General features: G+C 41.2%; 1 protein-coding gene across 1 annotated transcript in view; it reads left to right on the top strand.

Moving 5' to 3' along the window:
* MTNR1A (melatonin receptor 1A) overlaps positions 1–12,656 on the top strand; it is a 34,080-nt gene extending 21,424 nt beyond the window's left edge. Inside the window, exon 2 of the mRNA NM_001428016.1 lies at positions 5,034–12,656. Coding sequence (NP_001414945.1) covers positions 5,034–5,902 — 869 coding nt within the window. The 3' untranslated portion in view covers positions 5,903–12,656. The remainder of the gene's footprint in view (positions 1–5,033) is intronic.
* Positions 12,657–12,926: the final 270 nt, after the last annotated feature.

Genomic DNA, 12,926 nt, shown 5'->3' with positions numbered 1-12,926 from the left:
CCTGGCACCTCTTTTATAAAGGCACTAATCTTATCTGTAAGGGCTCCACCCTCATGATTTAATGGCTTCCTAAAGGCCCCACCTCTCAATACTATCACACTGGCGATTAAGTGTCAACATATAAATTTTGGGAGAGACACATTTAGACCATAGCCATTGGATCAGATGGATCAGGTGGCTGAGCAGCCTTCAGGGCCTTGTTCTGGGCTCCAGTCAACACTGACAGCTTTTTGAGTCACTCAGGAAATGGGTTGGTTTAATACGTCCAACCCTTTGTATGGTTGGTATATTTTGTTTTTCGTCTTAGTGGTTGGAGGGTGATGCAATGACATTGTTTTCACCTTGGAAGGTGAATGCAGGTGGTCTTTTTTTTTTTTTTTAATGGAGTCTTGCTCTGTTGCCAGGCTGGAGCGCAGTGGCACGATCTCAGCTCACTGCAACCTTCGCCTTCTGGGTTCAAGCGATTCTCCTGCCTCAGCCTCCCTAGTAGCTGGGACTACAGGTGCGCACCACCACGCCCAGCTAATTTTTGTATTTTTAGTAGAGATGGGGTTTCACCATGTTGGCCAGGATGGTCTTGATCTCGTGACCTCGTGATCCCCCGCCTCGGCCTCCCAAAGTGCTGGGATTACAGGCATGAGCCACCACACCCGGCCCAGGTGGTCTTTTAAGGAATTCTTTTGCCCCTGCAGGCCGTGACTACCAGTGTCCCTTAACTACTGGAAATAGGGTTTCTAAAACTTTAAATCTAGTCCTATTACAGAATCAACTGCAGGTAAGCCAAAACCAATACAGAGAAACCATCCTGAAGGTTCTCCTTGGTCCACTTCCAGAACCAAATTCTGTATCAGTCTGGGTTCAATCAATCCAAGAAGCAAAATTGCTAGAGCAGTTGTGTGAGCTGATTAAATAGCGTATTTGAGGTTTTAGCTTCTGTGTCTGGTGCTGCTGTCTAAAGTCCAAGGAGTTAAGAAGGAAAGCTGGATGTTAGGAGGGGACGCAGGGGAAGCTAGAACCTGGGAAGAGGGACTGGAGCTCTGGAGGATGGTCGAAACTCAAGCCAGGAGGAGGTGAGCAGGAGCTGGAGAAGCTGTGAGCACACTGCCGCCACCCACCCCCTGCAGGGCAGCAGATGAGACTCGGAGTGCCGAGCTTGTGGTGGCGTCTGGCACTTGACAGACATACTGAGGGCAGAGAGCAAGCTACTGCTGCACTTCCGCCTTCAAAATCTCACGCAATTGCCTCTTGTGGGGAACACTAACCCGGAGCGGTGCAAGGAAAAGTCTTTTCAGCTTCGCGAAGTTGACACAATATAAACCCACTGTGCATCGATTAACCCTCGGCCAGGTACTGTTCAAGGTGGAGGGAGAAGATGTCTAAGACAGGCGGTGTCCTCACCGAGGTGATAGCTGGGGCTGTGGGAGATGGGGAGAAGTAGAGACATCATCGCGATAAACAGAAAAGCAACGTCGTGCTGCTGTGTCATTCCCAGAAGGGACTCACGGGACTAGTTCTGAGGAAGGTACTCCCAGCAAGCTGACATTTTAGTTGTCTGTTACCTTATTTTATTCATATCTGTGCCATATTTCACTTCCAATTTAAGGTTTTATTCCTGGGAACAAATATTGACTGTGCATTTTATAGTTGGTGCCTTTAATCACCTCAAGGCTGATCGCTGTTCGTCTTGTTGCCAGCATACTGACTTAGGTGTTTTCCTCCCCTATCTTCTCTTTAGAATGTTCTAGTTCAAATACGCTTCTTTAGAATTGTGCCTGGAGAGGCTGTAAGCCAGGACGTAGCCACAGGGCCCAGTTTCTGAGTCTCGTATCTGTAGGAGCACAGGAGCTTTCTCAGGGAAATAACATTGAACAACACTCACCAGTTCATAGCATTGGTATAATCCTGACTCTTTCACTAAGTAGTCGTACGACTTCATCCAATTTAACTCTATATTTTTGTTTTCTCATCTTTAAAAAGTAGGAATTATTCAGGGAGATCATTAACCCATCTCTCAATTTTAACATCCTATGATTCTATGATTCTGCCACAGTAAGGATTGGAACTATATTCAACAGAGAAGAAATTGTTAGACATGAACAGACATTATTTTACATTTCAGAATGCATTATTAAGCTTGTTGCATACAGTCCTGGATATCTGTAAAAATGGGTAGATTGTCCATATGTCTGGAGTTACATAGATTTGAGAATGGAATAGATGAACTTATAATGTGTATAATTATAATTAGATGATTTAATGACTCTTATCTGGTGAAGTTCATAAAAGAAAAAAGGAAATTCCCTTTTTCCTTCTCCCCCCAGACACCACACACCCCCCATGCACACATGAACACCGGTGCTAAAGCTTTATGTGAGCTACCTGACAGCCGCACCTGTGGGGAGTCTGTGGCTTAATTAATTTTCACTAAGATTTGTAAAATGGGATTAATTCAAAGAATTAATGATCTAATTAATGTAATTGCTTGAATTGTAATGCAACATAATTACTATAAAATAAATGAGGCAGGGTATTCGAGCCATGAAAGAAATTTATGACATCATTTGTGATTTCATTTTTAAGCTCTTTTAAAAATAAATCCATATTAGGCCAGTTTGTCATCATGACACTCTGGGAACAAATGTGCTGTTACAATGACAGTTTGATTTGGAACAGAATTTCACATATTATAGATACTTTTAAAGCATTAAACATTTTGAGCTAAATAATTTATTAAAATACACCTCTTAGGAATTTAAATGTTTCAACGCTAATTGAAAGTGATCTGTGGGAAAATAAATTTGCCTTTGTAACTTTAATTTGGACGAATACAACCAATTTTTAAAGTATTTGCTTTTATGACAATTTATCTGAAATTCCTAAATAAATGGCACAAATTTTACCTTTCTCTCATCTTGACTGCTATGGGCTGTCTCATTTCAAATATTGGGAAGTGACAGTTTAATGAACTCATTGAGTGTATGAGCAAAAGTCACTGTATTTATTGGGTGTGGTCTAGGACGCAAATATGAGGAAATGTACTCACGAGGGCCACCATCTGGAGACACAGGGAAGCCTGGCCTACAGGTCAATAGAATAGAAGGCAAAATCTTCTGTCCTTCCACCTGGGGCTCCCTCTGTCCCTGTCCAGCGCACCCCTTTCCTCACTGCTTCTGGTCTGTGCATGCTCTGGTGCTGCTGCTTACTCTAGTGTAATTTTCTTTTTCTTTTTTTTCTTTTTTTTTTTTTGATACGGAGTTTTGCTCTTGTCACCCAGGCTGGAGTGCAATGGCGCGATCTCTGCTCACTGCAACCTCTGCCTCCCAGGTTCAAGCAATTCTCCTGGCTCAGCCTTCCAAGTAGTTGGGATTACAGGTGCCCGCCACCACGCCCGGCGAATTTTTGTATTTTTAGTAGAGATGGGGTGTCACCATGTTGGCCAGGCTGGTCCTGAACTCCTGACTTCAGTTGATCCACCCACCTTGGCCTCCCAAAGTGCTGGGATTACAGGTGTGAGCCACTGCGCCCAGCCACTCTAGTGTAATCTTTTTGGCTTTTCCTGTCTCTCAATTCCTGTTTCCCCCTGCACCAAATATATGCATTTAATATGTAAACTGAATTGAATTTATTATAATTTAATCTGAGTAAAAAGCAGTATAAAGTGCTTTAAGACCCTTCAAAGGAGGAAGCTCTTACCACTAGGTGGGCAAATGAGCAAAGGCTTCTGGCATTTCTATTTGAGATAGACTTGGGAGAATGGGCAGGATTTAGAAAGTTGATGTGAGGAGCCATTCGAGGCAGAAGGAATAGTAAGAAACAGAGGCAGAAGAGCCGCAAAAGAAAAAAACCATATTTGCAGAACATCTCATAATATTTGACTAATGTAGCTGGGAGCAATGGCTCACACCTGCCATCCCAGCACTTTGGGAGGCCGAGGCAAGTGGATGGCTGGAGCCCAGGAGTTCGAGAGCAGCCTAGACAAAATGGCAAAACCCCGTCTCTACAAAAATACAAAAACCAGCTGGGTGTGGTGGTGTGCACCTGTGGTCCCTGCTGCTTGGGAGGCTGAGGTAGGAGGATTGCTTGAGCCCTGCAGGCGGAGGTTGCAGTGAGCCAAGATCGGACCATTGCACTCCAGACTGGGTGACAGAACAAGACTCTGTCTCAAAAAAATAAAAATAAAAAAGTGACTAGGGTTTTTTTTTCTGTAATTAAATATGTGTTGTTATATTAATTGAGAAAATTAACAGACTATTTAGGGTTTAAGTTTTGTAACGTAAGTTCTTTATAAGATCTAAGAGAATTTCTGCATTTTCCTTTGGTTCAAGGTGAGGGAGTTGTAGAATAAGAACATTTCTATGGTGTAAGACACGGTACATGGCGCTCACCACAGATAGTCTCATCTCGTGCTCACCACAGCCCTAAGAGGAAGCTGCTCATTATCCCATCATCCAGGGGAGGAGGCAGGTGCTTGGGGAGATCAAGTAACTTGCCCCAGTTGGACAGTTAGTAAGGAGTGAAGCCATGTTCTCATCCAGACGGCTGACGACAGATCCCTCTTGCCCTTAACTCCCCCTCTATGGGATCAGCAAGAACAGAAGCTAGAGGCCCCCTGAGAGCTGCTGAAGGACTACAGAGGGAATGAAGACTTGAACTTAAGGAAGTTGTGGCTGGCTTGACATCATATGAGATTTCTCAGGTGATGTAGAAGGCTCCAGAACAACAGATGGCGTGCAAGCATTCTGATCTCAGGACTTTTTAAGAGATGAGAAACCGAACGGGTTGAAAGACAGCAGTTTTGAACATGGGACAGGCCCTGTTCTGGGGAGGTGGGAATGTGTGAAGAGCGGATTCGATGTGTCAGGAGCGGCAGGGGACTGGCATCCTGTGAAACGCCCTCCACTTCATTTGCAGTGCGGCCGCCGCTATGACGTCAGGTCATCGGAGCTGCAGAAGCAGCTCCTTCTTTAACAATTGTAACAGAAAACCCACTGTGAACTGGTATTCACTGTATTTTCTAAACGATTCTCTTTCAGGAAACATCTTTGTGGTGAGCTTAGCGGTGGCAGACCTGGTGGTGGCCATTTATCCGTACCCGTTGGTGCTGATGTCGATATTTCACAACGGGTGGAATCTGGGCTATCTGCACTGCCAAGTCAGTGGGTTCCTGATGGGCCTGAGCGTCATCGGCTCCATATTCAACATCACCGGCATCGCCATCAACCGCTACTGCTACATCTGCCACAGTCTCAAGTACGACAAACTGTACAGCAGCAAGAACTCCCTCTGCTACGTGCTCCTCATATGGCTCCTGACGCTGGCGGCCGTCCTGCCCAACCTCCGTGCAGGGACTCTCCAGTACGACCCGAGGATCTACTCGTGCACCTTCGCCCAGTCCGTCAGCTCCGCCTACACCATCGCCGTGGTGGTTTTCCACTTCCTCGTCCCCATGATCATAGTCATCTTCTGTTACCTGAGAATATGGATCCTGGTTCTCCAGGTCAGACAGAGGGTGAAACCTGACCGCAAACCCAAACTGAAACCACAGGACTTCAGGAATTTTGTCACCATGTTTGTGGTCTTTGTCCTTTTTGCCATTTGCTGGGCTCCTCTGAACTTCATTGGCCTGGCCGTGGCCTCTGACCCCGCCAGCATGGTGCCTAGGATCCCGGAGTGGCTGTTTGTGGCCAGTTACTACATGGCGTATTTCAACAGCTGCCTCAATGCCATTATATACGGGCTACTGAACCAAAATTTCAGGAAGGAATACAGGAGAATTATAGTCTCGCTCTGCACAGCCAGGATGTTCTTTGTGGACAGCTCTAACGACGTGGCCGATAGGGTTAAATGCAAACCGTCTCCACTGATGACCAACAATAATGTAGTAAAGGTGGACTCCGTTTAAAAAAGCACCACGTTCCGGGTGAGATGCACGCGCTGCGCAAGGCCTCGCTCTTGACAGATGTCTGGAAAAGCGGAGTGGTGGAGGAAACTTCCAACTTTTACCTGGCTGCTGCCATAGTTTCTGAGCTAATGTGCTGTCAGCGTTATAAACCCCTCCAATTCTGCTAGTCAAGAGAAGTACAGAATGTATGGAGAGTTACATGTTAACTGAGGAATGCGGTTCAGGGCTGGGGTGAGAGTAAGCTGCTGAATGCATTCAGGGGGAGGAGTGTGCAAACTTTTATTGTAAATGAGTGCCACAAAAGGGGTAATTGCATTCTTCTTCACTTTTTGAAGATTTCTAGCAGAAAAATGAATAGAGAATTTTATTTATAAATGAGCAAATGGAACAATTTTTTTTTCGGTAAATGGAACAAACAATGAAAGTGGGGTGAGTGCCTCTTATTACAGAGGGAAAGGCTGAACATAAATCAGTTAATGGCTCATCAACAATCACAACCACAACCAACACCACAAACCTTTCAGTTGGCAGAGTTAGCATTGGGTAGCTATACTCATGGTCATAAATGTTTGCTGCTCTATATTACAAGTTGTGCATGCAACCAGATAAAGAACTAAATTATAGGCTGGGCACAGTCGCTCACACCTGTAATCTCAGCACTTTGGGAGGCTGAGGCCGGCAGATCAACTGAGTTCAGGAGTTTGAGACCACCCTGGGCAACATGATGAAATCCCATCTCTAACAAAATACAAAAAATCAGCTGGGCATGGTGGCACACGCCTGTAATCCCAGCTACTCAGGAGAGTGAGTTAGGAGAATCCCTTGAGCCCCAGAGGCAGAGGTTGTGGTGAGCCGAGATCACGCCAGTACACTCCAACTTAGGCTACAGAATGAGACTCTGCCTCAAAAAAAAAAAAAAAAACCATTTGTCCCAGCCATCCCCTTACTGGGTATATACCCAAAGGATTATAAATCATGCTGCTATAAAGACACATGCAAACATATGTTTATTGTGGCACTATTCACAATAGCAAAGAGTTGGAACCAATCCAAATGTCCAACAATGATAGACTGGATTAAGAAACGGTGGCACATATACACCATGGAATACTATGCAGTCATAAAAAATGATGAGTTCTTGTCCTTTGTAGGGACATGGATGAAACTGGAAACCATCATTCTCAGCAAACTATTCCGAGGACAAAAAACCAAACACTGCATGTTCTCACTCATAGGTGGGAATTGAACAATGAGAACACATGGACACAGGAAGGGAAACATCACACTCCGGGGACTGTTGTGGGGTGGGGGGAGGGGGGAGGGATAGCATTAGGAGATATAGCTAATGCTAAATGACGAGTTAATGGGTGCAGCACACCAACATGGCACATGTATACATGTGTAACAAACCTGCACATTGTGCACATGTACCCTACAACTTAAAGTACAATAATAATAATAATAAAAAGAACTAAATTATATTACAGAGCTCTTATTCAGGTGTCAATTACCCTGGGATTTTAAAGCAGCAGTTATGTATAAAATTTTATTTAACTTTATTAGACATTGGGCTTGTTATTATTGTGTCACTGAGCAGCTCTTTTGAATTGATCTCTGTTAATTCATTAATTTGTCGAATGAGCTCAGTTAAAAATGACAAAGGATCAAGTTGCTGTAGACTGTTTGATACGGTGCTGACTGTGTTCTAGATGGACACTTCAGTTGTGCAAGTAAATAACTGAAACCAGATAGCTTTTCTATTATAGATACTGCAAAACAATATTCTTCAGTAATTCATTTTAGAATTTCACTGCCCTAATAGTACTGAAAGTCTGAGAGAGAAAAAATGCATCACAAAACTATGGTTTCATAAACTTTGGCAGCAGTTTACCCCAAATTGTTATTTGAGACTACTGTGAGATATGTCGTATCAAGTGTTTTGCTACAGATGATAACCATGTTTTCTTGTATTTTAAAAGTCTGTAGCAAAGTGTCACATACTAGAATAAATTGCTGATTTGCAACTATATATGTAAGACAAAAAGTTATCTGGATATATTTGCTAATGATTCTTTTCATTAAGCATATTTGGAAAACACCAAATTATGTTTGTCATTGTTGGTGTATGTGTGTGTGTGTAAATTGTCTCCAAAACTTTACCCAAGTCATTTATGTGTAAAAGTTCTGAGTTCTTATCAAAATCACATTTAAATATTAAAGATAATATTTAGGCCAGTGTTCCAAATTTCAGATAACCGAAAATTAAAAAATCAACCATGCTCAACTGAGCGCTTTTTGCAGTTTATTTTACACTCTTTTCTTGATGCTTGGTATGAATTACTATGTTGCTAAGTGTACACAGTATGATTCCTTTGTTCTTTATGGAATTTTATGTCTTTATTTCTGTATTGTACTATATTTGAATTGTATGTCAGCAAACATAGTGAATAGAAAACTATGCCCTTTAAAAAATTGCCAAGAGTAGCTCACCTGAAAATCAAGTATGTAACTTTCAAATATTGAAATGATTTTCCACTACCATCAGATAGTTAGAATATTGCCAATGAAACAGCTACTCATAAAGATCAAAGTAAAATACCCAGGTTTCCCCTACTAGAATCCCCATGTAGAAGTCTCATAATCATTCGAGGTGTTTTCTCCGGTTCCTCACTGTGATATCAATAAGTAGAGCATCCTTATCTCTGTGTTTTTTTCCTCTTGAAAAACTCAGATATGTAATCAGTTGTGCTTGATATTTTCAGTGTACAAACTATTTTGTAGTCTGTTTGGAAGATTAACTCTTTCAAGACCATTAGATTAGGACTTACCAAATGACTGTTGCATAGTACTAATGGGCACCTGGGTAGTATCGTGTAGCATCACTGGACACGTGCTCCTTATTCAAGGAAGCAGACTTTTTCTTTTTTTTTTTGAAACAGAGTCTTGCTCTGTCACCAGGCTGGACTGCAGTGGCACAATCTTGGCTGACTGCAATCTCTGCCTTCTGGGTTCAAGCAATTCTCCTGCCTCAGCCTCCTGAGTAGCTGGGACTACAGGTGTGTGCCACCATGCCCAGCTAAATTTTTTTTGTATTTTTAGTAGAGATGGTGTTTTACCATGCTGGCCAGGATGGTCTCGATCTCTTGACTTCGTGATCTGTCCACCTCGGCCTCCCAAAGTGCTGAGATTACAGGCATGAGCCACTGCGCCGGCCAGGAAGCAGACTTTTTCATGAAATCTGCTAAGCTGTGTTAATGAGCTATCAACCTGTATTGAGGTAAGTATCTGCAGTCTATCAGAATCACTTGTTTCCAGTGTAAAGAATCTTTGCCAGTCTCTCCTCTGCCTACGGGAGTACTAGTGGTGATGTGAGGGTTGACATAAAAGAGAGAACGATATTTTCTGTGGCATATTTGCAAATTCGAGGATTATTTGCATGTGTCTATAGCTGGGATTTCACTGTCTAGGCTGGAGGCTTTGTGAGGCCAAAAATAGTACCTGTGTTATAACAGGGAAAAATGCCCCTTTTCAAAAGCACTCAGTGGGATCTGAGACTCTGGTTAGGCAAAGTCTATACAAGGCCATTTGACGTGGAATAAGGATCAGCATCTATCATTGTCTTTTCTTCTATCAGTTACTGGAATGCTGTGCAATTATAAGCATTCCATAATTTAAGTACCTACACTACCATCCAGTTGGATTGCATAGACAGAAACATTTGACTATTCTAATTTACATAAATTATTTGAATATTATCACTGCAGAGCTTGCTTCAGTTGTATTCTCCTATGGAAAATCTAAACCATGTAGGATTATCTTTTTTGCCTTTAGTGAATGTAACTTTTAAACATATATTGTTGTATTTTTCTTATACCTGTTGGAACAGATAAGTTTGGGACATACTCCATATACTATATTCTGTAAGCTTCATAGTCTTATAAAATATGGTTTTTCCATCATTCTCAGCAAACTATCGCAAGGACAAAAAACCAAACACCGCATGTTCTCACTCATAGGTGGGAATTGAACAATGAGAACACATGGACACAGGAAGGGGAACATCACACACCAGGGCCTGTTGTGGGGTGGGGGGAGGGGGGAGGGATAGCATTAGGAGAGATACCTAATGTTAAATGACGAGTAAATGGGTGCAGCACACCAACACGTATACGTATGTAACAAACCTGCACGTTGTGCACATGTACCCTAGAACTTAAAGTACAATAAAAAATAAATAAAATAAAATATGGTTTTTCTTTGTTTAAAACTAAAGAGTTAATAGATACTATAGATTGGGGAAAGGAATAACTTCAGTTTGCTCTATTGTATGTCTCATTACCAGATGTGTGTATGTGTAAATCATTGACATGCATAAGCAGTCACATATTTTTCTGACAAAGCAGCAGAGCAACTTGATTTTAAATATTCTGGGAGGCGATTTGACTGGATAATCAGTCTTAGATATTAAATCCATAATTGCTTAGTGATTAAACACATTCAACATGAATGTTAGGTAATGAATTTTGATCATTTTTTGGACTACCTCTGATTCATCACCAAATATTTCACTGTGAATAAGCAAACACATTTGGAATATGTTTTTAAGTCATCTTAAAGGACTGAATTATTATATTGGAGAATTACGTGAGCATAATCTATAAGCAGCTTTTTCTTTTGAAAACATAATTTTCAAAATTTCTTGTTCCATTCTTCCTTTTACTTTTTTCTACTTTTATGCTTGAAAATAAAGCATCTCTTTTTAAAAAAGTTATTGTGTACAGTATAAAAATGCTCTAGGCTGGGTGCAGTGGCTCACGCCTGTAATACCAGCACTTTGGGAGGTCAAGGCAGGCAGATCACCTGAGGTCGGGAGTTTGAGACTAGCTTGACCAACATGGAGAAACCCCGTCTCTACTAAAAATACAAAAATTAGCTGAGAGTGGTGTCAGGCACATGTAATCCCAGCTACTCAGGAGGCTGAGGCAGGAGAATCGCTTGAACCCAGGAGGTGGAGGTTGCCGTGAGCCGAGATCGAACCACTACACTCCAGCCTGGGCAACAAGAGCGAAACTCCGTCTCAAAAAAAAAAAAAAAAAAAGTGCTCTAATCTTTGCAATGGTAGCACCCACTTTGCTATGTTGATTACAAGTTTTTGGAAATCTCCAGAACTTGTAGGGGGAGAATTTAGGGAATAAATGAAAGTGATTTTAGTTGTGTCCAATATTTATGTTGCTGATAAGCGTGTACTTATTTTTCCAAAGGTCTTTTAGAAGACCAAAGATTGAATGTAAACTAAATTTGTAAAATACAGACAAAGGCCAAAAGGTAGAGATATCTAACCAAAGTCTTAGTATCCACATAATGTAATGATCATTGACAAGGTAAACGTTTAGTAAGACACTAAATGAGTACCAAGAGACTGTTGTGGCGGTTGCAGTGTCTAGAGGGTTGCGATGGAAGCTCTTGTGCTGTCAACTTAATGCCTGTTGGGGCATCACTAACTGGGGTCACCTCACGCTTGTCTACCCCCAGAAGAACAATGGAGTCGAGTGTGCGGCCACCTTGTTTGAAAGTGTAAAGGAAAATTTAAATTGATGGGACCACAATCATAAAAAACATATAAAGTTAATGATTTTAGAATCATGACCCCTAATCATATATATTATTGTATTTTTCTTCTCTGGAACAGAAACAGTTTAATAGAAACAACTATTTAGGAGTGTTTTTTACTGTTACAGAGTTTAATGTGAGAGACCAAGTTTGTGTATGGTTGTGTGTCTGTGTGCGTGTGTGTGCATAGTGTGTGTTTTAGCCAGCTAGCTGCTTTTTTTTTTTCAATTGTAATGTTGTTGATCTTAGGCAATATGAATAGCCTCTACAGCTTTGAAGAGATAAAAGATTATTTAGGTGCTGTGCTGTGTTGTTAGTAATAATGAAGTAATGCTATGTTCCTAGAAAAGAGTACCTTGATTATGAGGACACATTTCTGTGTTCCGATTACAGGAGAATATGATGAACGTGGCTGTTTTAAAACCAATTGATTACCATTGCTTTTAGAAAGGAGACACTTGTCTTTGTCCTTTTATTGTGATAATCTGGTGCTCTAATTTCTGATAGAACTGTTATGTTGCAGTGTGTGAAGCAGATGTGTCTAGTTTGCTAAGGAGAAGTAGAGAAAATTACTTAGAATAAAAAAATGAGTGGTAGCTTCTCTTTCTATGATGATGTTGAACAAGCCTCTAAGGACTCTTGAGTTTTGGTGCACAAAGGGACTAGTGATTATCCACCAAGCACCATTCTAATAAATACTGGATGAGCCTCAATGCTTACGATACAAGGATAAGAATCAATTCAACTGTTTGGTTTGCATAGTAGAACATAACTGATTTCTGCCTAGAAAAATTGTATCTCCATTAACTCTCTGACCATTGTGCTGGAGAATAAGTGTTTGCTTAGACAATGTTTAGGAAACTCAAAGTAGTTAAATATAAGATGTTAACTTGAGTTCTGATATGGTTTTATACTGGTAACTATTTTCTTGCAGTCTGGATATAAATTTTAATAAAAGTTGAGGAAGCTTGTTTTTCCAAAAGATGATTTGATTTTGTATTTTTGAAAACATAGCCCATGATGTAGTAAACTTGCATGTTTTTACTACTTTTTACTCATATCTGTACCTTGTTACTGCCAAGGATGAACTTTAATGGGATCTTTGCTTGTGTATATTTGTTTTAATAAAAGTTATATGTGTACACATGTGTATATATGGAAAAAGATGAATATGATTTTATGTCATTATTTTCAAGGTGGACAGTTTGTTTTTCCTGTTATTTGTTGGAAATTAAACAAAAGTTGGTTAAGAATGGAAGGTTGCTGGGTGTGGTGGCTCATACCTGTAATCCCAATGACCCAGGAGGCTCAGGTGCAAGGATCTCTTGAGGCCAGGAATTTGAGACCAGCCTGGATGACAACGAGACCCTGTCTCTTAAAAAGCAGAAAGTTAGCCAGTAAAGATGAGATGTAC

The sequence above is a fragment of the Pan troglodytes genome, chromosome 3, assembly GCF_028858775.2.
Source record: "Pan troglodytes isolate AG18354 chromosome 3, NHGRI_mPanTro3-v2.0_pri, whole genome shotgun sequence".
Taxonomy (NCBI): Eukaryota; Metazoa; Chordata; class Mammalia; order Primates; family Hominidae; genus Pan; species Pan troglodytes.
This window is presented reverse-complemented; position numbering and strand designations above follow the sequence as displayed.